General features: G+C 40.6%; 1 protein-coding gene across 4 annotated transcripts in view; it reads right to left on the bottom strand.

Annotated features, from left to right (window-relative positions):
* PDIA5 (protein disulfide isomerase family A member 5) overlaps positions 1-26,210 on the bottom strand; it is a 148,527-nt gene that overhangs the window by 62,013 nt on the left and 60,304 nt on the right. For all 4 annotated transcript variants that reach the window (XM_053403925.1, XM_053403943.1, XM_053403916.1 and 1 more), the window contains exons 6-11: positions 24,523-24,615; positions 20,742-20,802; positions 11,125-11,192; positions 7,635-7,726; positions 7,465-7,536; positions 3,100-3,236 (exon numbers count right to left, since the gene is read on the bottom strand). In XM_053403925.1, coding sequence (XP_053259900.1) covers positions 3,100-3,236; positions 7,465-7,536; positions 7,635-7,726; positions 11,125-11,192; positions 20,742-20,802; positions 24,523-24,615 — 523 coding nt within the window. The remainder of the gene's footprint in view (positions 1-3,099; positions 3,237-7,464; positions 7,537-7,634; positions 7,727-11,124; positions 11,193-20,741; positions 20,803-24,522; positions 24,616-26,210) is intronic.

Below are 26,210 nucleotides of genomic sequence, written 5' to 3'. Positions count from 1 at the left end.
ACAAACCTTGGCTACAGAAAGTAACGGTAAGCCAAGGATGCAAACCACCAGTTATGGTTTACTGTGATGTGAAAATGCTGCCAGTGGAATTCCATAGAATTTAAATGGTAATAAAATACAATATAAGAAATAAAATCAACAATCAACAGCACATTACAATTGCCAAAAGAGGTAGAAAATCATTCAGGGATCCACCAAGTCCCTCAACAATCTTGCAAAGGTCCATTGGTGGAAAAAAGGTTTGGGAATCACTGTTCGAGGGTATGACATGAAAATCAAGTTGTGTGGAAAAATAATGGCAGCATCTAATCAAACCACCAAGGCACCATCAACTTAAAGTATGTGCTGAATCTTACCACTGGAGAAATCCTCCATGTGCCATGAAGTATATATCATTTCAGAAAATGGCCCTGCTTTACCATTAAGTCAAGGTGAGTTACCCCAAAATCTGTTCCCTGAGCTGGGCAAACATTCAAGGACAGCAAATAGCACACTACACAGTGTATTATGGTATCTTTTACCACCAGGGGAGTCATTCTAATTTTCTTCCTCTGCTACCAAAATGAGTTGGACCTATGCTAAGAACAGTTTGCTCTGATGTGTGTGAACGAATTGCATTGCACTAATGGACTCTTAATATTCTGCCCATCTGACTACAACTTTGTAATCAAGTTACCACCACAATTCTGTCTCCTCTCCAAAAGAACACTCTATGAACATAAGATCTGTAGTCTGTAAACATAATGCAACTGTATACTAGTTTTATCGGCTGTGAAAGCCAGGTTACTAACTCCAAGTCACTGTTGCAAATCTCATATCAAAATTCCCATTAAAAGAAACAAATTAGGTGCACACTTCAGTGTACATGAAGCACTCTTGGCTTTGGTTTGATTTTTGCTGTTCTCGAGCTAGTAAGTTTGCAACCTTTCAGGTGTCCCAAGGATGAAAGAAATATGAATAAGCTCCTTGTCTTTGCTGCATTGCTTTCATGGAAGAATCTTATCTACTTATATTTGTAAGGTGACTCCATTAGTAAATATAAAAAGTGTCTGGAGAAGATCTTTTAATCATGGAGATAACTGTTTATGATAGCTGTCTTCTGTTAATTAACTTGCATATTCACCTTCACTTAATGTTGCCTGCAGGGGATTCCTAGTAGAAAAGTGCTCCTGCATCCTGGCAGCAGTGAAATCTGTCTGTTTAGTAATCACTAGCTATTATCCTTGCCATCAGCAAAAAAATGTACTAAATGTGTGGTTTTTTTAAAAGGAAGACATTGGATTGAATCCAGACCTGCTGTTCTGCAAATGGCAGGGCTCCTTCCGTTCATGGCTCAGAACAAGCAGCAGGAGGAGATATCTGCCAGTTTCCCCTGCAGACCACAACACCTCCCATGCTGTTCCAGAGAGCCCTCCAACCCTCTCTGGAGCAATTATTTTTGTGGCTGAAAAAGGGAAGGGAGAATCTCTCTTTGGTCCACAGGAGTAATCCATTCAGTGGAATTTTGCTCTCTGCAACTCAGAAGCTACAATGGTTAGTTTCCAAAGTTCCATAAAAGCTTTTTAGTGTGCTGTACTGCATAAAAGAACTGGATTTGCAACAGGCAGTCTGAGCTGAAATCTTGGTTCATACATAAGCATTCTGGCTAAGTGGGCTTGCAAAGTCATGATGAGCCTAGGCCCCCTCTCATCTGTAAAATGGGATCACTATGAAATACGATAACCTCCACAGGGTTGTCCTCCATCCTTATGTCATAAGGATGACATAATTGGACATAAAATACATGTAATAATTCACTGAATCTCTATCTAGTTTAAAAGGAGGTATTAACATAGCACAGCAAAGCTTAAGTAATCATTTAGAGAAACCTGAATGAACTGAAAACCATTTTATCTATTCAGTAGGATCAAGTGGTAATACTTTATTTGGTCTGTAGCACTTCAGGGGATGGTGTATTTGAATTTGTTCTCCTTTATATAAAAATATACCCTAAGCATATGGATGCAAATCTAGCATAACAGAGAGAAACCGAATTAATTTGCTTGACACCTTCAAGCTGTTTGACGAAATAAACTGGGTTCTGAATTGAGTGGTTTGTTTTCCTGCTGCAGTGCTAAAATATTTAATGTCTACATCTTTCCTTTTTTCATTCGTAGACACATGGGAAACATTAGTACAGAATGCTTGCGGTTTGTCCCATCATAGGGCCAAACCATAGAATCTATTGCATAGATACTGTCCTGAACATTCATAGCAGGATTGGGAAGCTATAGTTTCTAAGGTTCCTAGCAACCCTGGATTCAGTCACCAGGAAACCTTGCTGGATCAGGCAAATGGCTCATCTGGTTCGGCATCCTATTCTCACAGGGGCCAACCTGTGAGAACCTGCCTGTGGGAAAACTGCATGCAGGACCCAAGCACAAGAACATGCTCCCCCTCCTGGAGTTTCCAGCAACTGGTATTCAGAAGCATACTGCATCCGACCATGGAGGCAGATCATAGCCATCATGGCTAGCAGTCACTGGTAGACTGGTCTTCCATGAATTTGTCTAATCCTCTTTGAAAGCCATCTGAGTTAGTGGCCATCACTGCCTCCTGTGGGGAGCGAGTTCCGTGGTTTAACTATGTGTTGCATAAATAGCTACTTTCTTTTGTCTGCCCTGAATCTTCCAACGTTCAGCTTCATTGGATGTCCTTGAGTTCTAATGTTATCAGAGGCGGAGACAAAAAAACCCACTCTCTATCCACTTTCTCTATGCCAGGCATAATTTTACAAACTTTTATCATGCCACCTCTTACCTTTTCTCAAAAGTAAAAAAAAAAAAAATCCCAAATGCTGCAACCTTGCTTCATAGAGGAGTTACTCCGACCCCTTGATCATTTTGGTTGCCGTTTTCAGAACCTTTTCCAACTCTACCACTGTCCATTTATTCCTGCTCTATGCTCCCTGCAACTTAACCAATTCCTGATCCACAAGAGGTCCCTTCCTCTTATTCCATGACATCTAAGCTTACTCAAGAGTCTAAGTACACTATGTGAACCAGATCATCTCTCAATATATTGGTGAACAATAAACAAACAAACAAAATGGAGACTCACATGGTGCGTAGAACATCACTAAAACAGAAGGATGCTCCTTGGTGAACTTGTCAAAGTCATCATCTGTTAGGTGATAAACAGCATTATCTTCTTCTGACCAGGGAGTCTCTGGGGCCTGTGGCTTAGGTGGCTGAGGACTAGAAACAAACAGGTAAAATTTAGAAGATGCTACAAGGAGAAAAATAGCAGCTGCTTTCATGAACTGGATCTTAAGAAATTAAAATGATTTTGTATGTGCTATTTTGATGAAGAGGTTACCTATTCTAAGAGGGTAGCCACTCCCCATGCCCACCCACCCCGATGGCAGAACAGTTTGCGGGGGGTGGATGAGAGGAAAGGGGAGATTGTTATGTCTGGTGAGCCAAAATGCTTGCACTGATGGAACAATAACAACAGTGGAATGATGGATTCCTCCCATCATTTTCCCACCCTTGCTGCTGTGATCTTAAATTTATGATGATTTGTAACAAAAGGAACAAATACTGAAGGTTTTGCATAACCCAATTAAGGTTAAAGATAATGAAATGAAATTAAGGTAGAGGACAACACTGTTTGCTTTGTCAATATAAAATAATAATAATAATAATAATAATAATAATAATAATAATAATAATAATAGGTGTTTGAATATTAAATACCATTGAAGAGTTTTATCCTACCAGTGTAGTGCCACCAAAATTAAATACATCAAATGGAGTACCCTCCAGCTTACACTCAAACTACGGTACTTATTTTGCCCCCAAGTTCTAGAACTCTGATGAGTCACAAAGATGCCTCTCCCTTTAAACACTTGAAAAAATGTGTTTGTTTACTCAGTATTGTTTATTTCAACCTTCTGTCTCTTACAGTAAAATACTAAGCACATGGAGTACCTACTACTCAATGTGGATAGTGGACTTCACGTTATTATCAGAGCTGCTGCTGCTTTCTGGGTTGGATTTCCAAAACTTTCCTGGCAATTCAATTTCATGTTTTCAGCCAGAACCGCAGCATCCTTGGCAATTTTAGGATTCCAATTGTGCACAAGTACTCTAGGTGGTTTGGGCCGTTTACAATAAAATTGTTCAAAGAGTATTAGTTCCTTCAAATCACTAGAAGTACTTTAAGAAGGCAGGGACTGCCCCCTCTTGCAAGGAGTCATTAATTCTTCTGATTAAGCTATATATAGATCTTGTTATACAAAACAAATAAAATGAGGTAAAGCAGCCTGGGAGCAGCCTTTTCTCCTTCCTCTTTATATCTGTCCTCAAGGAATGGTGCTTTTTGGAGACAGAAAAAATGCAGCTGGACTTGAAAAGTATGCAGGAAGACAACAGAAACCTGCGGTGTTTGGCCACCGCCCACCCCCTGCCAATCCCAATTGTATTTTGAATTAAGGAATTTCATATCTTCAGCTTTCTTGCAAAAGGGAAATCAGTTATCTGTCTGCCTTTTGCACCTTCAGAGCACAATCATCACAAATTCTTGGTTTTTCACACCACTCATATGCAGTAATAAGGCAGGTGCCCCAAAGAAATAAACAGAGATTCTGTGTTCACAGGTCCTTTGAGAATCAGGGCTGATAAAAGCATTATTAAAAAAAGAACCACCCCTACTATCAGCTCCCCCCCCCCACTATCAGCCTCTAACAGGAGGCTGAATTAATTGGAAATGTTATTTGTTCCTGTTGTTCTTTTTAATTAGGTTTATTATTTCCCATATAGTGCCTACATATGTTGTCCCATTATTCAATTACACTTTCCAGGCCTTCTTGAGTCACTGCCACAGAGCACTGGACTACCCCATATTACAGACTCCGTTGAGTAATTCATTACTATGCCTATGTGCGGGTCTTACACTGTATACAAATTATAACTGCAACCTCAATTATGGACAGCTTCCAACTAAAGCACGGCTTCTGAATAAGAATTCCTCTCCCTGCCCCCCGCCCCCCGCAGCATATTGATTTCTTTTAGGGGAGGGAAGAAAAGCGGCTGCATCACTTTGCCTTCTGGGAAATTATTAAGTGTGCATTGGAAATTAATTGAGGACAAACAGCTGTCTTTAGCTCTGGACGACTGAAATATCAGCCAAAGCCCAGAGTGGCTTGTTAGCAGAGATTATCACTGGGAAGAGTCTGCAGCTGTTCTGCTTTGCCTTCAGTAGCTGTCGCAGCACTGATATAAAAGCACTGCATATTGCAGGGATTATCAGACTATAATGTAGGCAGATTGGAGGGAAGAAAAGGGGAGGGGGGCTCCAGACACTTCTAATGTTTCACATGTGGTAGCCAAGAGATAAGGGCCTCCACGCAGAGCCAAAAGGCAAAGAGAAAAGGTACAGGTGATGAAGGCACACATCATTGCTAAGGGGCGGTGGAAGAAATGCTATCTCTCTTCCGCTCGCGGGTGCTGCTTTCTTAACAGACCAAGAGCGACATTAATTCTAAGGGCAAAATTTCCTTCCTTGATCCACACAGTAGGTACTCAATGTGCTGAGTATTCCACTGTAAGAGACAGCAGCCTGAATGCCATACAATGTCACTGAACCATGACGCCTCCAGCTCTGTTAAACACCTGCCTTATCGCATCTACAAAGCTCTTTAGCCAAACAATTGGTTATTGGACACATACCCCCTACCCTGTGCTCCCAGTATCCTAGGATGTACAGTCTCCACAGGCACAATAATCACTGTTTCCACTGATAATTTAGCAACCTATTTACATGGATTCAACGGCTACATAAGTTTGTTCCTTCATGGATATACCTAGAAGTGCACAAGGCAAGACTGTAAACACCTAGGTATGCCCATGTACATTTCCGCAAAATGAGAGGTGGAAAAGCAAAAGATGAGAGCATGATTAAATTAGGAAAGATTTCACAACTATCCACCCAATGATTTGCGAGGGATCAAAAGATTGTGATGCTGCCGAAACATTACAACATAACAGTTAAGAACATGAGCTATGAACTAGATGTGTCCATCCAAACAGGAACTCTTGGAGTTGCCTAAGTCAACTGCACTGTCTTCTCAATCTCACCTCTACTCTCCAGTCTCTAGTTTGGGAATAGCAACAACAGCCTCTACTGCAGGACATTATTATGATAAGCAAAAGGATGCATATGAAGAGCTCTGAGTACTTCATATAAATTCCTTTTCTAAGTAGTGGCATTACCATCGTCCAACACCCCCATCCCTACCCCACCGCAGCAGATCTGCCTACACAGTCCAGATCACAATGTACTATTCTCCATGAGCCTGCAGAGCAAACAGTCCCAAAGAAAGACAGAGAGGAAACCAAATATGTAGACATGTCAAGGCACAGGAGCAGCAAGTGCAGGCAGTATACAAAAGCCCATCGATGGACTTCAGTGGCTCATACCTTGTGGAGCAAAGCACACAATGAAAGACAACACACAGCACAGTAATAAAGAAAGATGCTTTATACAAAGTCGGAGCATTGGGTACATGTAGCTCAGTACTGTTGACGCGGACTGCCAGTGGCACTCCATGGTTTCAGACATTCTTTCCTGGGGATTGAACCTGAGAACTTCAGCACGCAAAGCAGATAATCTAGCACTAAGCTATGGCTCTTCCTCAAAGGCTGCCATGAAATGGTGTGAACAAGCCCATAGGTTCTTGCATGCTCTCTGTAATTTATGCTTTACTTTCAGTCCAACACCAAATTATAGTTTTCCTCCGATAATTATCAAACAGCTTCACTAACAATGCTCAAGACCTTGCCACAAGGTCCCAGTGTCAATCAATTTTGCTTAGGTCAGATTTTTCTATCTCAATCAAGCATCAAACTTGCCAAACCTATAAATATATGCCAGTGTTTGCTGCATTTTGTTTCGTAATCAAAAACTAAAATGTCCTTCTGGCTATGCTGAACACAACATTAGATACTAAAAGCAAGAACTCTAGTGTCATCCTATGAATCCTGTCTTGCCTCTCAATTTGGATCATCATTCCTACACACCACTGAGTCTGTCTCCTTTCCCTGGTAAAAGATACTGGAACAAAAGATTCACAATCTCTCAGTCAGAGCCATTTCAAATTGTCTGATAACAGAGGTGTCCACAACAAGGGAATGAAAATTTTAAAGTCTGAGGTTTTAAAAATGAAGATTTAGACACAGATCAATGGCATCCTTCCGATGTCCAGAAAAGATAATAGGAGAATTGCAACTGGGAAGATACTGCAAGTATGAAATAGAAAGCATGGAAACTGAAGCAAACAACCCAGGTTCATCTTTAATAGTTCAGTGTGATGCTTTTATTTGCCTTTGGAGTAGCGATGAAGATGCTGCTATTTGCAAGGTGTGATACTGTTTATTCAAAATGCAGTTCTAAAGATGTAGGAGATACATTTCAGACACTTACTCTTTCAGCCATTCAATGATGTCCTTTGCTGTAGCACCATAGTTCTCAAAGTTGAACAGGAATTTTCCCTTTCTATAAATGCAACAAAACAAGGTTTGAAATACAGGAAAACCAACAAAATACATGATTGGTGTTGCCATTATCTACATGCAGAATAAGCAGAGACTTACTCAAAGTAGCAAATGGTTGGGTATCCCCGGACATTGTATTCTTCTTTTATTTTTTCAAATTCAGCTGAGTATACATTCATCCCTGCAAGTACCTGTAATGACAGAATCAGAAGAGTCTTACACCAGAAGCAGAAGCATCTATCGAAGCTGTATTTTATTGCAGTACTGATTATATTTTACAGGAATCTCTGCTTGCTAATAAAGCTACAGAAAAGTTTAACACTTAAAAGCCAATAAAAACACAGTGGCTGTTCTCACCACCATGGGCTCATGAGGGCAAGAATTGATAGGTCTTTTAAAAAAACCCTAAAATGAAGTATATCATGCTTTGCCATGTGTGCTAGGGCTTACCATTCTCCGTTACAGTAGAGAATGAATTGTGTGCTCATATAGGATTTGAAGGCAGGAAAAGCTGGGGATTCTTTTTTATTTAAGCCATAAATCACTTACATAGATTATACAGTAGGGATGGAGAACCTGCAGCCCTCTAGATATTGCTGGACTACAACTCCCATCACTCAACTATTGGTCATGCTGCATGGGGCTGGTAGGAGTTGGACTCCTACAATGTCAGGAGGATCACAGATTTTTTATTCCTGGCATGGCAGTTAACATGGAGCTTCCTCCTCATGCAGAAGCTTGGGAATAGAGAAGGGGGAAACAGTTTGCAGTGGGGGGTGGGGAAGCATAGACATACATGGCTCATTGATGTCTAGAATCAGAGGCCCAGGGATCATTTTTAAGTGGTCTGAAATGCACTGGCTACTTCGAGAGCCCTTGTCTTTCAGCAGCTCACCTCTCTTCCACGTGTACTATAAGTGTCCATTAACAAAGATGCTCTCTTTTTCTCTAATAAGAGACAGTGCAAACATCTCACAGATGACCTCAAGAGAAAATACTTGTTTCAAAAGCCTATTATATATTAGCCTGTTAATGGATTCCTTTTTATTATTAATCAGGAACACCAAAGGAAACCCCATGTGAAGTTCACTGTGCCATTAACATGGAAAAATAGAAGGGGAAATGGGCCCTGCTTAGGAAACACCGATCGTCTTTTCACATATTATGCGGGGGGGACGGGGACGGGACATTTTTGTTACTTGAGTGTCCAGTTCCAGCTCTTTTATTTGTACCTGTATGATGCATGTATTTGCAATTACGAATTTGTAATGTTCAGACCACATTTTTCTTGATGTACACAAAAAAAAGTCACGCTTGTAAAGATCCTCAGAATCGGAGTGGTTTAGTGGGCAGAGTATTGGGCTTGGACCGAGGAAGTGAGAAGTCAAACCTCTGTTCAGCTATGAAGCAATCTGGGTGGCAATAAATTGCTACCTCTCAGCCTAAGATACCCCAGGGGACTGCTGCAAAGAGTCAGTGTGGTATAGCAGGTCAAGTATCGGCCTAAGACCAAGGAAACCAAGATTCAACAAAAACTCCACGCAGTCATGAAACTTACTGGGTGATCTTGGGCCAGCTACTATCGCTCATCCTAACCTACCTCCATGCATATAAAATTTGATCACCCAAGAGGAAGTTCACCATTACAAACACTCCAGCCAGGGGAATGAGCAGACCTTCTTGAGCTTGCTCATTTTTCATACCTGCTGGAAACACTACTGCTAGAATATACTTTGGAGCCTTGCCTACAGCCACAGCTCTTTAATTTATCTTCACAGCTGCAGGCCTGGTGCCAGGCTCATCTTTTACTGAAAAGGGAGCAGACTTTTGCCCTGAAGGATGAGGAATACTAGAAAAAGGCATTTGGATACAGAGCTTGTGACTTGCCATCCTCTGCTCAGAACAATAAACTACCAACTCTGCTCCTCCAAAGCCCCAAGCACTTTTAAAATGAAACTACTCAGAGGATTGGACTGCCTCTCTCTGGGTCTAAGATTTAGACGCAAGTCATCTTGTAGCTATATTCCTCAATGGCCAGTTGCTGAAGATACAACTGGAAGATTAACTCTTGATTAATAACACTGAAGGCTTAAATCCCTTTAGCAGCACAGTGTTAATGTAACTGCACCCACTTCACCCTCCCCATCCAAAAGCAGGATTTTTCTTTCACATAAAATGCTGCTCAGACCAAATGTGCTTGGAGGTAGTGTGAAATAAATCTTAAAGCAGACCGTTCCCTTCAGAAGGTCAGCTGTTGCTCAGAAAGCATTAGAGGTTTTTATATATATACATAAATAACAAAAGCAAACCTACACACAGAGTCTTGGTCTTTCCCCAACCCTTATCCACCATTCTGAGACATCAACACCTACTTTGAAGAACATCCAACGGATTAACGGGGGAAACCCTTACATCAGCAACCTCTGCATTACAGATTCATGAGGTTGCTTTTACCAACTAAGCAATTCCCTGCTTCTACTCAAGAGCTTTCAGTCTTGTGTTGTATATATAATTCCTATCTGGAGAAGTGTGCTAAGAAAGAGGGGGCAGCCCCTCTCCGCCCCAGTTTTATGGCTCATTCAAAAAGGGGCAAGACTGCAGGGCAACTTCTTGAGATTTTGTTCATTTTACAGCATAGAGCTGGCAAGGCATCAACTTGCCTAGGTGGGGGGGGGAGGATAACCTTTCCCCCATGAAATCTACAGTAAACACAGTCCTAAAAGCCTCACCGCTTGTATTCATCCTACAGTCTCCTATCATCATGTGGGGCAAGTGGAGCTCTCCCCAGCCTCCATCAAGAAAATGGACTATAGATATGACAATGCAGCTAGAGTGCGTATGGGCACTGCATCTCTCCCAATAGGTAAAGGTAAAGGTACCCCTGACCGTTAGGTCCAGTCATGGATGACTCTGGGGTTGTGTGCTCATCCCACTTTAGTGGCCGAGGGAACCGGCATTTGTCCACAGACAGCTTCCGGGCCATGTGGCCAGCATGACTAAGCTGCTTCTGGCGAACCAGAGCAGTGCATGGAAACGCCGTTTTCCTTCCAGCCGGAGCGGTAACTATTTATCTACTTGCACTTTGACGTGCTTTCGAACTGCTAGGTGGGCAGGAGCTGGGACTGAACAACGGGAGCTTACCCCGTCGCAGAGTTTGAACTGCTGACCTTCCAATCGGCAAGCCCTAGGCTCAGTGGTTTAGACCACAGCGCCACCCGTGTCCCCATTTCTCCCAATATTTAGCTACAATTATCTGTCAGTGGCAAGCACCATGTGGACAGAGGGCATGAAAACAATATTAGGTACTGATCAATATTCATTACCCAACAGTACAACTACCAAAGTGAATACTGTCTCTTGGATTATGATTCTTTGAAGGTTTTTCATGACTATGTTTTGTATTGTCAGTTTCTTTGACTTCTTTGAAGGAAAAAATGGGATGCCATTTAAAAACTAAATATGGTAAGATCTGTTTGCATGTTGCAATAGTTGTACAGAAAGGACAGAAAACACCCACACACAAGAAGCTGCACAGAAACAAAAGCAAAACACCAGAACATTCATTAGTCTTGCAACTCCTCTCACTTACATACATGCCTTTAACTTCTGTGGATGCTTGCTGGAAAGATGGCATCATTCTTTTGCAAACACCACACCCTAATATATGAGAGAGAGAAAAAGAGAGAGAGAAAAAAAATTAATGACACCATTAAATGCATCTGCATGGACATCAAATGAAAAACACCCCTACATTTCCTGTCATTTCCACTGAGTTGGAGCTAGGGAACTTACAACTTAAAACACACTGAATTATTCTTGACTTGCCAAGGTCCAGATTTTAGGCATCTCCCATTGGCCCTATATTCTAAAGCCTTGTACACCTGAGGCGGACCCCAAAATGGTGCCTCTCTCCTCTCCAGGGAAGAAGGAGAAAAGTGAGGGGAGGTAGATTGACATTGGGATTTGCTGCCCCAGTGGATCCTGCCACCTGAGGCAGTAGCTTCACTTTGTCATGTGGGTGGGCTGGCCCCAAGTATGTCTCTTTGATGGTTTGTTCTAACTGCAATTTGCTTTTTGTTTTTATAAATGCCATACAGCCGTGCTGCATCATTTAAACCACAGCATTCTGATTGGTATCTCAAATGCTGTATCTAGTTCCCCACTTCACAATACTCTCCACATCATGTTTGAAGGGGTATACGCAAATCTCTTATATCAGCTCCAATTTCCTTCCAGTGAGAAAGCAAAAACTAGTCTTTGTAACTGAAATGTCTAGTGTTGCAATGATGACAGTATTGGGGAAGATAAAAACTGGACAAGTAGGAATCTCTCTCCTACCCAATATAAAAAAGAGTTAAGTTATAGAATTCTTGGCGAGTAACAAGAGTACGTACTTTCATCTCAAAACAGATGCCCAGTACAGGTACGAATATTCTCAAACTAGCTGAGGAAGAGGAGGAGAAGTTGGTTGGTTCAGTTTTGAAACTTGCAAGAATACAGCTATTTCAATTTTGTACACTGAAGAAGAATCCTTTGGAGCTTGCCAAGCAACAACAAAACCAGGCCAGAGTCTCTATTAACCAAATATGTCCTAATTCTACCTAAGACCCATTGTGGCAAGACGAATATAGGACTTAAGGGAGCCTATGCTGGAATGATATAGTTAGCTGAGCCTACACATGTCTAGTGATAGGGACAGAATCCATAAAACTAGACTTACTGGAATCAAAGTAGAACTCAGAAATCTTCAAAAGGGACTCTGTAACCTAAGTTCAGTTAGGTGCTTGGAGTTAGAGATATATAAACCCTTATTTTCATAGCCATTATTTTGTATCAACCTTGTTTTATCTTGTTTTTAATTCATATTGATCTGTTTGCAGTGGTTTAGTCATCTTGTTAAATGCATTTTGCTTTATTTGGCTGAGTAACTGCTTTGCTTATTGTGCACGGGTTCAATTCCAACCTCAAGGCCTCCAAAGCAACCCAGGGTAAGCTAATAGGCTCTACAGGCTTCATTTAGACGAGACAAGCCGTAGGAATTTAACTGAAGCACCTTTCATCAAATTAAGCACACAGAGATAAAAAAACAAGCAATGGCAATGTTGGCATGATTACTAAGAATAGTGGTAATTCAAAGAACCACCTTCATTAGGACCCAGAAGCTTATGATGCCAGACTTTGAAGACTTGTCATTAAAAGAGAGAATGCAGCCAAGTCATCATCTGGCTGTGGAAAGCTAGAGACTACATGCATACAATGCTGAACAAATCAAAATCACCTTGCAAACTGGCACTTTCTTCTAATACTAAACAGAAAACTGTGGGAGTAGGAAGCATAAGTTCTTACACAAAGGATAGATACTGACTAAACTGAGCGACTTCTTGGAACATAGAGCCTAGCAGCCTGCATCTGCTGCTCAGTATAGAAGGCAAGCCAGAAAATCAGCCTTCGCAGTCCGAATAGCCTAAAATAGACCAATCCCACGCAGTAAGTTTTCGTTAACATTATTGGCTTATTCTAGCACAGGTAAAGGAAGGTCCTCAGCCTTGACCTGTCCTAACTGTTGTCTGTAGGACATTCAAATCTTCCTGATCTTTTCATCACTGTCTTGTGACCTCTCCTTTCTATAAATCTTAAAACAAAACAAGGTTATTGGATACTGCTTGAATCCTAAGCAGTCCACTTCTCCCTCCCGGCACACTTTTATACACATACACATACTTAAAAGACATGCAACAAAATAAAACAAAACATTACAAAAACACCAAATAACCCTATACCTTTGTCATTGCTAGCAGTCAACATTTACATTCTCATACATTTGCACAGCATTTCCTAATTGGCATGTTTTGTGGGCACACATCTTTCCAAAGGCCTTTGTGTTTGAGGTGCTCATCTCTGATTATCCTGATTGTTTATGTGCCTACTGAAACTATCCCATACCACATTAAAAAGTGTTATGATTTGTGTTACCTCATAAAGCCACGCTGAAACATGCTATTTTTCCATCTAATACTATATCCCATGTGATTTAATACTCTAACTCGTAGTAACACACCTGCATTTTTCGCCATTCAAAGTCTAGATGTTACTAATGGGATAATGATTAGACCCTTGGTCATTAGATTTTTATTTGGCCTGACAAACAAATGACATAAAACTACTTATGGGTCTAGGTGGACACCTCTTCTTCTATGATGACAGTTCTTCATGGATGTGCTGTCAGAAAAGCTGCACTACTGGACACTGCAGCCATATGTGTAAATAACTCCAAAAAATCTTACACTCCCTTAATCACTCTGAAGAACTGGCTCCTGTGGTTTTAGATCCTCACTTCTTTTCTGGATGAGTTGCCTATAGATCTTAGTACTAACTGTTTCTTTATGTATTAGATCTAATCTCATGATTACAGTAGTCAGCCTCTCACTCTCTACATTTCTAACCTTTAAATACACTATGTTTCTCTTGTAACCATTTTCACTGAATTGCAGACCATTGTACAGGAAAGCCCTGAAAACAATTCTTTCTCAAAGAATTTCCTCACTTAATTTGTTCACGAACCTCTCCTGTTGCAACAGTGTGGTATCTAGAATCCACACTGGATTTCTGTGTGGCTTATCTTCAGCAATTCTCATTATTATGTTGCACTTTTCATCTGAAAGAAGAGGAGGCCCTTCCTGAAAGCAGCCATCTTGGCTGGAACCAGCTCAGCCCCACCTTCCGCCCACACTTTCAAGTACTTCTCCACAAACAAGATCAGGCAAATCAGAACCCAACAATATAAAAATACATTTGTAAGGGGAGACCTTTGTAAGCATCTTTAGTTTACTAGACTTCAATTAGTGGTTTAATTTTTGTCTTGGGTATACCCAGAACACCAGCAGATCAAACTGTCTATGCTAAAAGTTATAACATTGAATGAAAACTGGGGAGGGAGAGAAAATTTTTTAAAGCTGCTAAAATAGTAATTCGGCTCCTCCACAGCCATTTAGAAACAAGGAAAATATTGCTGCCTCAAATGTTTTCCTGCTTCAAAGGAAAGAAAACTGGAAGGAGGCAGAAAAGCAGTGTGTCTAGGGGGGGATAGTTCAAACCGACTGAAGGGTCAGATGATGTACGTTGAAGGAAAATACTTTGTTGTTAAAAAAAAAAGTTACTTGCTAGAGAGTAATAGTATGAAAGTGTTCTGATGCTATGGACTCTCCCTGAATGAATGATTTACAGGCCTAAAGCAAGCTTGAGAGCTTCAAACCGATATAAAACAGCAGGCGGTTGCATTACATCCTGCGAGCCAGAAAACAGCGGCCATTCAGAGATAATCCAAAAATTCTGCCTTGTTTGCATAAGTTTAAAAGTAGGTTTGTTAAGAGTAAATCTGCGTGGTTGAAAAACATGCCATGACATATAATTGTCAGGGAGCCATAGGCAACAGCGGCCTTAACAATAAAGGGAGCCAGCATTATAGAGAACACTCACCCAAGGAACAAACTGGAGATTGTGAAACGTGAGTCTGAGCAAAAGCCACTGTACTGGAAGGGGTGAGCCATGTACTGCAACACCAATTCCATATGCAACAAGCATAGGATGGTTTCCGTTCTACAACTAATCCACTGTCTTTGGTGATCAGTGGCTAAAATGCGGTAGTATTCAGCCTTGAAAAGGTGAAAACAATACTAGCAGCTATTCTACATGTCATCTGAAAGAGCCATAAAACAGCAATAGACAGAGGGAGGATACATACATATCCTCATGAGGATGAGTAGTAGTAATAGTAATACCTGGCCCATCTGATTGAGTTGCCCCAGCCTCTCTGTGCGGCTTCTAAAAGAATCAGCAGCCCCGACCCACCTCACTCCAACTGCCTGCAGAGATCATATGTTAGGGTGTCCAGAGCCGTCTCGGTCCCATGACCAGAGCAGAAGCCGGACTGGAATGGATCCACAGCCTATATTTCATCCAGAAATCCACCAGATATACTCTTATTTAGCCATATTTACCATATCCTATACTTAATTGTTCCAACTTGCCCTTTTTAACAAAAAGTAATAGGCATGCACTGGTATAAGTAGGAAAAGCCTTTGAATATGGAATGATACAAATATTACTATGAGCCACTTTACACATCAGCTGTGTTTGCCAAGGAAACACCAGTGCTTCTCACAATCCATGTATAATGGATGAATTGAGGTCTATACCAGTGGCTCTCAAACTTTTTTATCTGGGCCACTTTCCGAATGAAAATTTGCTCACACTACACCAATTTTTTTTTAATTGATAATAAATTGGAAAACAAAAACAAAACAACTCCTAGCAGTGCTTGATTTGTAACATAGAAGTAGAAGTGGCATCCGGGGGGGAGGGGGATTTCCGGAAGTTGGCGGTTTGTCCTGGAGTTTAGGGAAGCAAACCAAAAAATCGCCTTTTTGTGTGTTGCAACAATTTTGGGGTCCTCCTAAGAAAAGCTCCTGGTTTTTACTTTTTGAAATATGGCAACCCTAATAGAACACAACTACTTTATAACATGATAATGGGACAGCCATAATGTATTAAACAATGCAGCTACGTAAGAACATGAATCACTCTCAAAATGAAATTGTATACAAATTTCTTTGTTGTTGAATCTTCCCACCACACTAGACATCCTCTCCTGTCACACCAGTGTGGTGCACCACACCCTTTGAGGACCACTGGTCTATTGCATTCAATATAATGAAAAGATTCAAATCAAATCAAATCCATTTATTGTGAGGACCATGCCTGTGCACAAACATCAACACTACAATAGTTAAAAATATTAAAATTCATTACATACTATGCCAACAAAACCTTCTTCCCACAGAATAGAAAAGGAGGGAAAACGAGCAACGAGTTAAACAGACGATGAAGGGGTCTTTACATTGTCGTCCATAAATCTTTCCCTGGCTTTCATGGCCTTCATCACAAAAACCGCTACCACATGGGTAATGCGTGGGTTTGCATCAACTAACAAAAATTTAACTCTATCTTCAGGACTGGTTATAGAGTTGGGTATAATTTGCAGCAATGCGTCTCTAAAGCCCGAGTAAATGGGGCAATAGAGGAGGTAATGTGTAAGATCCTCTTTAATTTTCATAAGGCAAGGACATAAACGATGTTCTACTGGGGTTTTTGTGTATCTACCGGTCAAATAAGCAGTTGGCAATGTTTGAAACCGTGCCATAGTAAAAGCTCTCCGAAGGGTGGGATCAGTGATCTCCACCAAGTAGTTGGCACAGATTTTGACTGCTTTTACTCGAGGGAACCAGTAGGAAAACCCAGAGTTTTTTATCTTAGTGGAGTCCAAAAAGGCGTCTTTTTCAAAGATCCATTCCCGAACTTTATCAGGGCTCCACAATTTGAGAGTATTAAACTCAGGTAGGTTGTATCTAGATAGAATGTCTAGTAGGTTTTTATGCCAAGTGGTATTATTTTGTAATGATACAAAGGCTTGTTTAGCCAATAAGGTGTTCGGGGCATCTATGAGGTTGGTGAAAAAAACGCAGGAATCTTAAGTGGGCCCTGACAGACACAGAGGGTAAACCTACTTCCACTCTTAGGAAAGCTGCCGGAGTGCTCTGAGGGAGGCCTAGAATTCTTCTGAGATAAAAATTTTGGAAGATTTCAAGCCGTTCTAACAGCTTCTGATTCCATCCCCAGAGTTCTACTCTATAACATCTGGGGAATCACTTTTCCAACAAAAGTTTTTAGTGCCGGAGTCACCAGTTGCCCTCCCCTCGAATAAAAAAAGCTGAGCAGAGCACCAATTGTCCTACGTGCTAGAAGGGCTACAGTCTTGCAGTGGGCAAGCCAGCTAGATGTGGCTTGGAAAGTGATACCAAGATATTTAAAGAGAAGACATTGTTCAATTTTGTGTTCATCTAAAGACCATCTAAATGTGTGGCGAGCTCTAGTAAATACCACAATTTTTGTTTTATCATAATTTATCTTTAGAGAGTTTTGGGAACAATAAGCTGCGAGCCCCTCCAGCATGCTATGTAGGCCCCTTCGAGTGAGTGCCATGACCGCCATGTCATCAGCATATAGCAGTATATTCAGGTGTTTGCCTTCCAGGGCAGGAGCTGATGACTTATACTTTGCCATATGTTGAACAATGTCGTTTATATAGAAATTAAAGAGGAACGGCGCTAACAAACAGCCCTGTTTAACCCCTTTCCCCAGTGGCAGTGGGTCAGTATAGTTGCCTGACATCCCAGTTCTAATTTTAACTGTGATGTCTGTATGTAACTCTCTAAGTATTTTGAAAAGTCGTCTATCTATATCTGTGTCATATAGTTTTTGCCATAATTTGTCCCTACAGATTGAGTCAAAAGCGGATGTGAGATCTACAAAAGCCACAAAAAGTTTGCTCTTGTGTGTCTTTGTATACTTATCTATCATTGTCTGTAATACCAAACAATGGCCTATTGTACTATGGCCCTTTCTAAACCCTGCCTGTTCTGGATTAAGCAAGTTAGAGTGGTCAGCCCAGTCAACCAATTTATTTAGCAGGTGGCGAGTATAAAGTTTATACAATGTCCAGGAGACTTATGGGGCGATAGTTTGAGGGGTCTTGGGGGTCGCCCTTCTTATAGATGGGGGCTACCAGGCTCAGTTTCCAGTTTTCTGGGATTTTGCATGTATCATTTATTACCGTAAAAAGTTGGGCCAAAAAAGCAGCCCACCACTGGGCATTTAGTTTAAGCACCTCAGGAGGAATCATATCTTCACCGGGAGCTTTGCCATTCTTGAGTGTTTTAATTAGCTGTAAACATTCTAATTCGGTAACAGGATCCCAGCCCATTAATAGATCGTTTTTAAGAAGAGGAAACTGGCTTGGTTTAGCAATGTTTGGAGCTGTATATAGCCGGGGGAAATGTTGGTACCATAAGTTAGATGAAATACTGTTGGTTACAGTTATTCCTTTGGGTGAAATTCCCTGAGCAATTATTTCCCAGAACTTTTTGTCGTCCCGCAATTTGATCGCCTTGTCGAGTGCCTCCCATTGTTCCTTTCTATAGAGGGATTTCTTAAGTTTTAGAGTATTTTTATAATGAGAGCGCCGCCACTGAGGACAGGGTCCCTTCCTGTTTTACCTTATTTTGTAATTTCCTGAGCAAAGATCTTAGATTCCTGCAGTCTTTATCGAACCAGGCCCTCGAATTATTTTGTTGTTTGGGAGGGTTGGGGTTCGTGAGTAGTGGGAAGAGCGACCCTGAGACCTGCTGAAATGTTAGAAAGGGGTCAGAATTAGATAAAATACACTGGTCTCTCAAGGCCAGTAAGTCTGATGAATGCAGGTGTAGTTTGATTTTGAATTCCAGGTCGCTGTTCCATTTACGCCTGCGAAGGGCCAGAGTTGGAGGTGGGTCTGCACAGTGATTGCGATATTGCGGATCCTCCAAACCACGGGGAATTAGTGAAATTGATATGGGGAGGTGATCACTCTCAGTTCTGTTGAAAGTCCTAAAGCCCTGTGACCTCTCCAAGAGTTTTGGGGAGACCAGGATATAATCAATAACACTCGCACCTCTAGGCCCAAGGAAAGAAAAGAAACCCCCTGACCTGTCCATATGAAAAGATTCTATTTCTCAAGTTCAATACGTCTCTATCTCATTTAACAAGGTTTCAAATGACAAAAGCAATTATGTTCATATCTACCTACCCCACGACAATAGCCAGTAGTGGAAGGGAAATGTAGGTGCAAACTGAATAGCAATAGGCAAAACAACAAGCCACTAACATTCTGCCATATGATAGATGGAAGTAAATCTTGCAGTAGATGAATAATGAACAAGTTCAAGATTGTACCTCAAAGGCATGTCTTTTTAGATGGGCAGTTTGGACATATTCACAGCTAATAAATTAAACCTCTAGATTCCAGTTCAGACCCTTAGGTTCTGAGTAGTAGATGGGAAGAGAAAACTACTTGTGACATGCAAGTCTTTCTTAATAAAGATAATGAGTCCAGTTATCTGTGAGCCTGCAATGGCATGCGTTCATATCTAAAGTGATGGGTTGCATCTGACCTGCACATGAACTTCCTGTTGGGATCCAGGCCCTCAATGATTCTAATGGTGATCCATCTGATATTGACCTCAAGCTTCCCCTACATCCTCCTTTACTGGTTGATTACTTTGAGCCAACAACATCTGCCCAGGAATATTTAAACCCACCAGAAAAGGGAAATTGGAGAGGCAGAAGGGAAACTCCCTATTAATCTCTCTGAGGAAGGTGAATAACTAGACTGTAGATCTTGGACTGGCAGCTCAGATATCTCTGTTGAGAATCTGTATCAACCCAACCACCACCCAAAGCTGTCCATTCCCTTAGAGGGTTCAGTGCAAGGTAATTCACAGTGCACAGCTGAAATCAGAGCATTGTCTCTATATTGATTGCAACTTCACTGGTAGGGTTCTTGTAGACATCAGTCTCTAATAAAGTTTGAAAGCTAAGGAACCAACAGCTGCTGTCACTGGGAGCTATCCAAGGTCCTGTGCCACTTAATTCTAGCGAGCTCCCTGCTAATCAAGATCAGCTTCTTCTGACTTCGTCCAGCAACTTGCAAACTCAGCCAGGCTGGAACAGTACAGCTCCCTTTGTGTGGTCAGTCTATTTTTGTTATAACTCCATATGTCAGGAGTGCTCTGATGGTGTTTCCTGCTTGGCAGGGGGTTGGACTCGATGGCCCTTGTGGTCTCTTACAACTCTGTGATTCTATGATTCTAATGGTGGGTCAATATGAATTCACATCCATTCATTTTTCAGATGGATTAAGGCTGGAGCAAAGAATGTTTTGGATCTGGTACCTCAGGCTTCCTAAACTCAGTTTTTAGAACTGAGAGTACAAATATGAACTATAACGGCAAGTCCAGCCAAGTGTTTTTCTCTCTCAATAATTTAAGGAGAGTGCTCCTAGAGAAAGCAAATATCTGAAATATTCTTGTGCTATACTGTCAGCATTTACACTGAAATTTGGAGAACTGAGCTAGGAAGAATATGAAGTGGAAAAAATCATCTGCTAATTGATAACCATATGGCAATCACATACACATGAAATTGAATTTAACAGACAGTCCAGATTGTTTTACTGGACCATAGGATGAAAAAAAAGGAAAAAAGAAGGATTTGAGATCTTGCATATTAGATTACTTCCAGGGGGCACAGAACATCAGCATATTAATTACTTACAGGGGGCATAGAACATCAGCAGCAGAGGCCTATCTTCCTTCTTCAAAAGTCTTTTCAGTTCCTTAAAACCCAAAGAGATAAACATGCTATAATTAGAACCCTGAATTTAAGAAACAATATATCCCCACAGATTTCAGGTAAAATTTCCAAGCACATATAGTCTGGATTACATGTGTCAATATATGGAGTAAGGATTGGTCTGTATTAGGGGCTTGAATAACAGAATTTACTGTGCCAAATTTAAGGCCAACAGGTTGATGAATTGGAGGAATTTGCTGCATTTAGGTGATAATCCAAGTAGGGGTGTTGATAAGGCCCTGGGTCTTTTACACCAGGTCCCTTCTGTTTTTTAAAAAAATGCAAAACTTTTAAAAACTTGCTTACAGGAAGTGTAATGGGCTTATGCCTTTTAAGAACATAGTAAATACCTCCATATCCAAGGTTTCAAACCCATGTTTTATGAGCAATCGAACATGGCCACTATTCACTATTACCATACATTTATGAGACCAAGATGGGTCTCTTGTTTTTAAGCCAAGACATGGCACAAATGAACTATGGCTTAGATTTATTTTTATTTTTACTATTGAGAGAAATGCATTCTCTCACAAACAAACCATTTATCTTTAATATGTTGCTTTCAGTTATTTTAAAGACAACAGTGTGAGCCTGCTAGAAGCAGATGTTTGCAACTCCACAGTAACTACAACACAACTCCGTACAAGTGGAATATTTCCACAGATTTACAAATGAAGCAAACACATTGTTTTCCTGCTGATATGTTTTCATAAATGCAGATAATCCAAAATAAATTAATGGGGCAAGCTTCCAGTGGGATTTACTCAAAAGGGGTTTATTCAGAACATTTAAGATATATCTCATCTGTGCTGATGGATTTATGAGCAACTTTACACCCATATTGGATTTTTGTTCTTTGTGTATTCTCATCACTGTATTTTACCCTATTTATAGTGTTACACTGTGACTTTTTTGTTGCTGTAGTTATAAGATTCCTAGAATATTCTTTAGGGAACCCATCAAATTTGGTTGTTTTCTTCACCCCTTTCTCAGCTTTATAGCCAAGAGAATATGGAGCTGAAGGGTATTTAAAAGTAGATACAAACGTATTTTTCTCCTCCAACTTTCTAGCTCAGCTAACTCACAAAAAAGCTAACCAAGGCCCACTTCAGATGTAATAGGAAACCATGATTTCCTGCTAAGTGGATGAACTGCAGCTAGCCTCTCACTCCCGCAAACCCCTTTTCTCCTTTGTGTCCAAAATGGAGAAGACTGGAAGCAACTGCTTCTAGATTCAAATTAATCACAATTCCCTGTGACATCAGGATTTAGGGAGCTACAGTTTGTTTGAACTGTATCTGTGGTGTTTTTTTTTAATGTAAATACAAGTCAGAGTCTGAAACCACAGTTTCATCCTGACTTTGCCCCACTAAATCACTGTTTAAATGAACTACAGCCACCCAAGTTTCAACATCACAGGGAACCATAGCTTGTTTAAAATTGAAAACAGAAGGTTTCACTTTCCCTCTCATGAGCACAAAAGGGGAAGCATGTGAGCCTAGGTTTCACCAGGGCTTGTGCAAATATCAGGAAACTGTATCTAAATTGGGCTGGGAAAATAAAGATGTTGTTCTCACAGGAGCAACCAGGGGAAGCCTATGTGGTACCCTCCACGTGTTGCTGGACTACAATTCCCATTAGCCCCAACCATCATGTCCAGTGGTCAATGGTGATGGGAGTTGTAGTGGAAGGCACCATGTTGTCTACCCTTACAGTACTTTCTATCCAGAAACTGCCAAGTAACTGTCAAAAAATAGACATGTATTATAAATTAGATGAGGTATGCACCTCTGGTTGATTACCCCAGAACCACAGGACTGTTTTCTTCAATGAAACAGGCACCCCACTTTTATTAAGGACAGAAAAATCTGCTTGTTTCCTTTCAACACAAACCAATCCAGGGCTATGAGGGACTATAAGGATGGATTTTTCAGAGTGAGTATGATTAGAAAGGCAAGATGAAAATTTTAAATTGAAAATGACCCCAGGAGAGACTGTAATAGAGAACAGAAAGGTGAACATTAAAAATTAATCTTCTTACAAAAAGTGAATGCCAAAGTAACTGTTCCTAATACCAGAATGAAAGCTAAGAAACTGAAATGACTCTATGAAATACCAGCCAGAGACCAATCAATTAAAATTTAAAATCAATAGGGTGGGTGGGAGGGAATACAACACACATTGCTCAGAGTTTACCAAGAAAGAGGAGGAACTAGAATGATGAAACTAAATTTCTACAACAAAAGTAGGTGTATGATTTAGGACTGTTCTCTGCTTTTATGAATTAGCTGCTATTAAATCAAAATAATTTGATGGCTAGGGAAGCCTTGCTGGGCTTAAACAGCCTCTATCTGCTGCATGTGAGATCTCAGGTAACCTCACTATCCCTTGCCATAGTCCTCATTTGCCCACATTAAGACTGAACACACCATCATACATAGTTTTCCTATTGGTCTTATAGTGTCCTGCAACTCAAAGAGCTTTATCATGACCCTTAAATATCTGCCAGTGATTCAAACCTGTAAGCCATCAAATGCATCTAAATTTTGGTTACCATGCCAGTCCCTCCACGGCTTTTAAAAAGGATGGCACGAGAGCACTCTGGAGAGTAGTCATTTTCCTATTCTGTCACTTAGGCCAATTAGTACCTTGCCAAAAAAGCTAATTCTGCTCCAGTTAAAATATTAATTGTGGATTCTATATTTTACCTCAACATGTTACAATCCAAAATGTTCCAACCAACCCCTGTAGTATGACTCAGAACCCATTTCCCATGGGATAATCCAAACAGAGGAATATTCCCATGTTTAAGATATTTGATCCATTTTAATTCACGTTCTGTTGTATCCTAAGGATTTGCTGGTTACATATACCAATTTTGAACTTCATATATAAAAAAATTAAAAGTGCATTTGCATCCTTAAACAATTCACCATTTGAACCATCAGTTCTATAAAGGTCAGGGTGATAGTCAGTAGTCCATCTGTAGGAGCACAGCACACTGCCTTCAATGAAATCAGCCTGCGCTCCACCACTAAGCAACAACCCTTTGCTTTTCACCCATTCCTCATTCTATCTCCATTTAAACTGGATCATATCACCCATTTAATCACAGCCTTCAATGATTAATATGCTCATTTTGCTCAGCCTTGATGCTGGGTTCAATTCAAAACTGTAACCTGTTGTAAAAACCTACAGGGTTATCATACTACTTATACCATAAAGATTTTTAACGATGCAAGAACCAACAGGTGTGCCGAGCATAAACAAATTAATGAAGTAATAGAAGTCTGAGGGCTTTGCTTATGTGATACCCACGTGATACCCAGCCATTTATCACATCCGTTCCATGTTGCAAATATTATTGCAACTACCCCACAAGCCAACTAGAAAACTGTAAAGTTCAAGGAACTATCAGCTGGGAGAGCACAAGTTATATTTGGTGCCTAGAGTGGCTGATGCAGTTAAGGCATGCTGCAAGGGGGTATGCACAACATGCAATTGCAAAGCATCTCTCTCATGTCCTGTGCAACTTCTTTGGTGCCCTTAAAGCATATTAGCTTACAGAACAGAGTAACAACATTTCCCTGATTTTCTCAAGCTCATTTGAGTGCAAAGGGTTCTGCATTCATTACGTGCAGGAGTTAATTTTGTGGAAGAACTTTGTTTTGTTCCAAGCACTTCACAATTCTGGTTAACATACCTTTTCACTGTCAATGTGGACAATGTCTTTGGCTTCAGGATCTTCCTCCCACAATGGAGCTCCTTCTGGATCCTTTAGAAAGGCCACCATTGACTGTACAGAAATGGAAAGACAAAAGTTTTTAACCCCACAACAGAACTATCACCAATCCTTGGAATGCTGACTTTGCCATTCTACTTCCAGTAACAACATTCATTGGTTCACCCTAGCACTTCAGACTTCTTTAAAAAATAAAAAGAAACCCAAGCAGCAAAATTTTTTAAACAGATTCCAGAAACCTTTGGCATAAGGATTTTAAAACAACACTTTTTTAAAAAAACAACAACAGGTGAATATTGTTCTGGAAAGCAAGCAAAACAAATTCCTTTCTGACTAGTGTGCTATAAAGGACAGAAGCCTACCAAATTGCTCTCAGATGTTTGGGATGGGGGAAATTTATTTTCCCCAAACCATACAAACAATTTTTTTTAAAAATCATATAAAGTGCTGCTGCCCCTCCCAATTGTTCTGAAACCAAATAAAAAAGATAGGGAAACAGTTTTTAAATCTAGGAAAAATAAGGAGGAAATTAGTAGGAAGGAATTAACTCTGATATGGATTGGACAAATGGGGGGCATAAAATGAGGTGTTGGCTGCAAGTTGCCCACCTGTGATCTATGTTATCCCACTGCTGTTAATAGCTTCTAAATATCTCTCATGTAAAACAACAATACTATGTCTGCTGTGTTCTAATGTAGGGTTGCCATATTTTAAAAAGTGAAAATCTGGACACAAAATGGGTATGTCGAACAAATTACGGACATAACTGGACCAAAGAGAGGAGGACCAAAGGGAGCAGAGATAATGTCTTCTTCAAATTCCATGGAAGTCTAAAGGTACAGTTCTTAACTTTTTAATGAAAAGCTGGATCCACAAGCAGGAGGACCCCAGGCAATCTTCCCTAACAACCCAGCTTTCAATATTTTTGTTTCCTTCTATTTTCAGTAGGTGATCAGCACAGTCCTATGCAAGTTTTTTCTTAAGAACTATTGTATTCAGTAGAGCTGTCTTTCTGTCAAGTTTGCATAGCATTACACCCTTAGACTTAGTGTGTGCTCCCTCACCAGTTAAGGGTGCTGGGAAAGTATTCCAGACACCAGAGAGATATCAGGCTTGTTTCTCTTCTGCCCAGCATAGGAACCCTGTGTGTTTTAGTGTGCAGTTGAGCCTCACACCCCTGTTAAATGAAACAAACAAACAGTTTGTTTGTTTCAACTAGCTTAGTAAATTCCTAGCATATTTAGCAGGTGTTTGAACAGCACTGGCTTTCTCTTTTTATCTAACTGCCAAAACTAACACAAGCTACTACACATGAAGAAAAACAAACAGGAAACACTGATTGCAACGCACACCAGAATGTCAAACACGAAACAGTGTGCTGCCATATATGTGGTCTTGCCAGTGCTGAACTTTCCAGTGACAGACAGCAACAATCTAAGTGGATAAATCTGCTCCACTTTGCATCAAATTAGGTCCACAAATCCAGGAGCTGGACATTTGTGTATACAGCAGGCCTACAACTTACGCAGGGTTTACGTTCCAGGGATTGTGTCTAAAGCCAAAATCGCATATGGTCAAAACCTACTGGGTTCAATGGCGGGTGGGACTGCCAAAGTCATTTCCCCCCAGAACCTCACCTCCTTTGTAAT

This window comes from Podarcis raffonei, chromosome 1 (assembly GCF_027172205.1).
Source record: "Podarcis raffonei isolate rPodRaf1 chromosome 1, rPodRaf1.pri, whole genome shotgun sequence".
NCBI classification, from domain to species: domain Eukaryota; kingdom Metazoa; phylum Chordata; class Lepidosauria; order Squamata; family Lacertidae; genus Podarcis; species Podarcis raffonei.
Note: the sequence above shows the minus strand (reverse complement) of the source record. Positions and strands in the feature narration are given on the sequence as shown.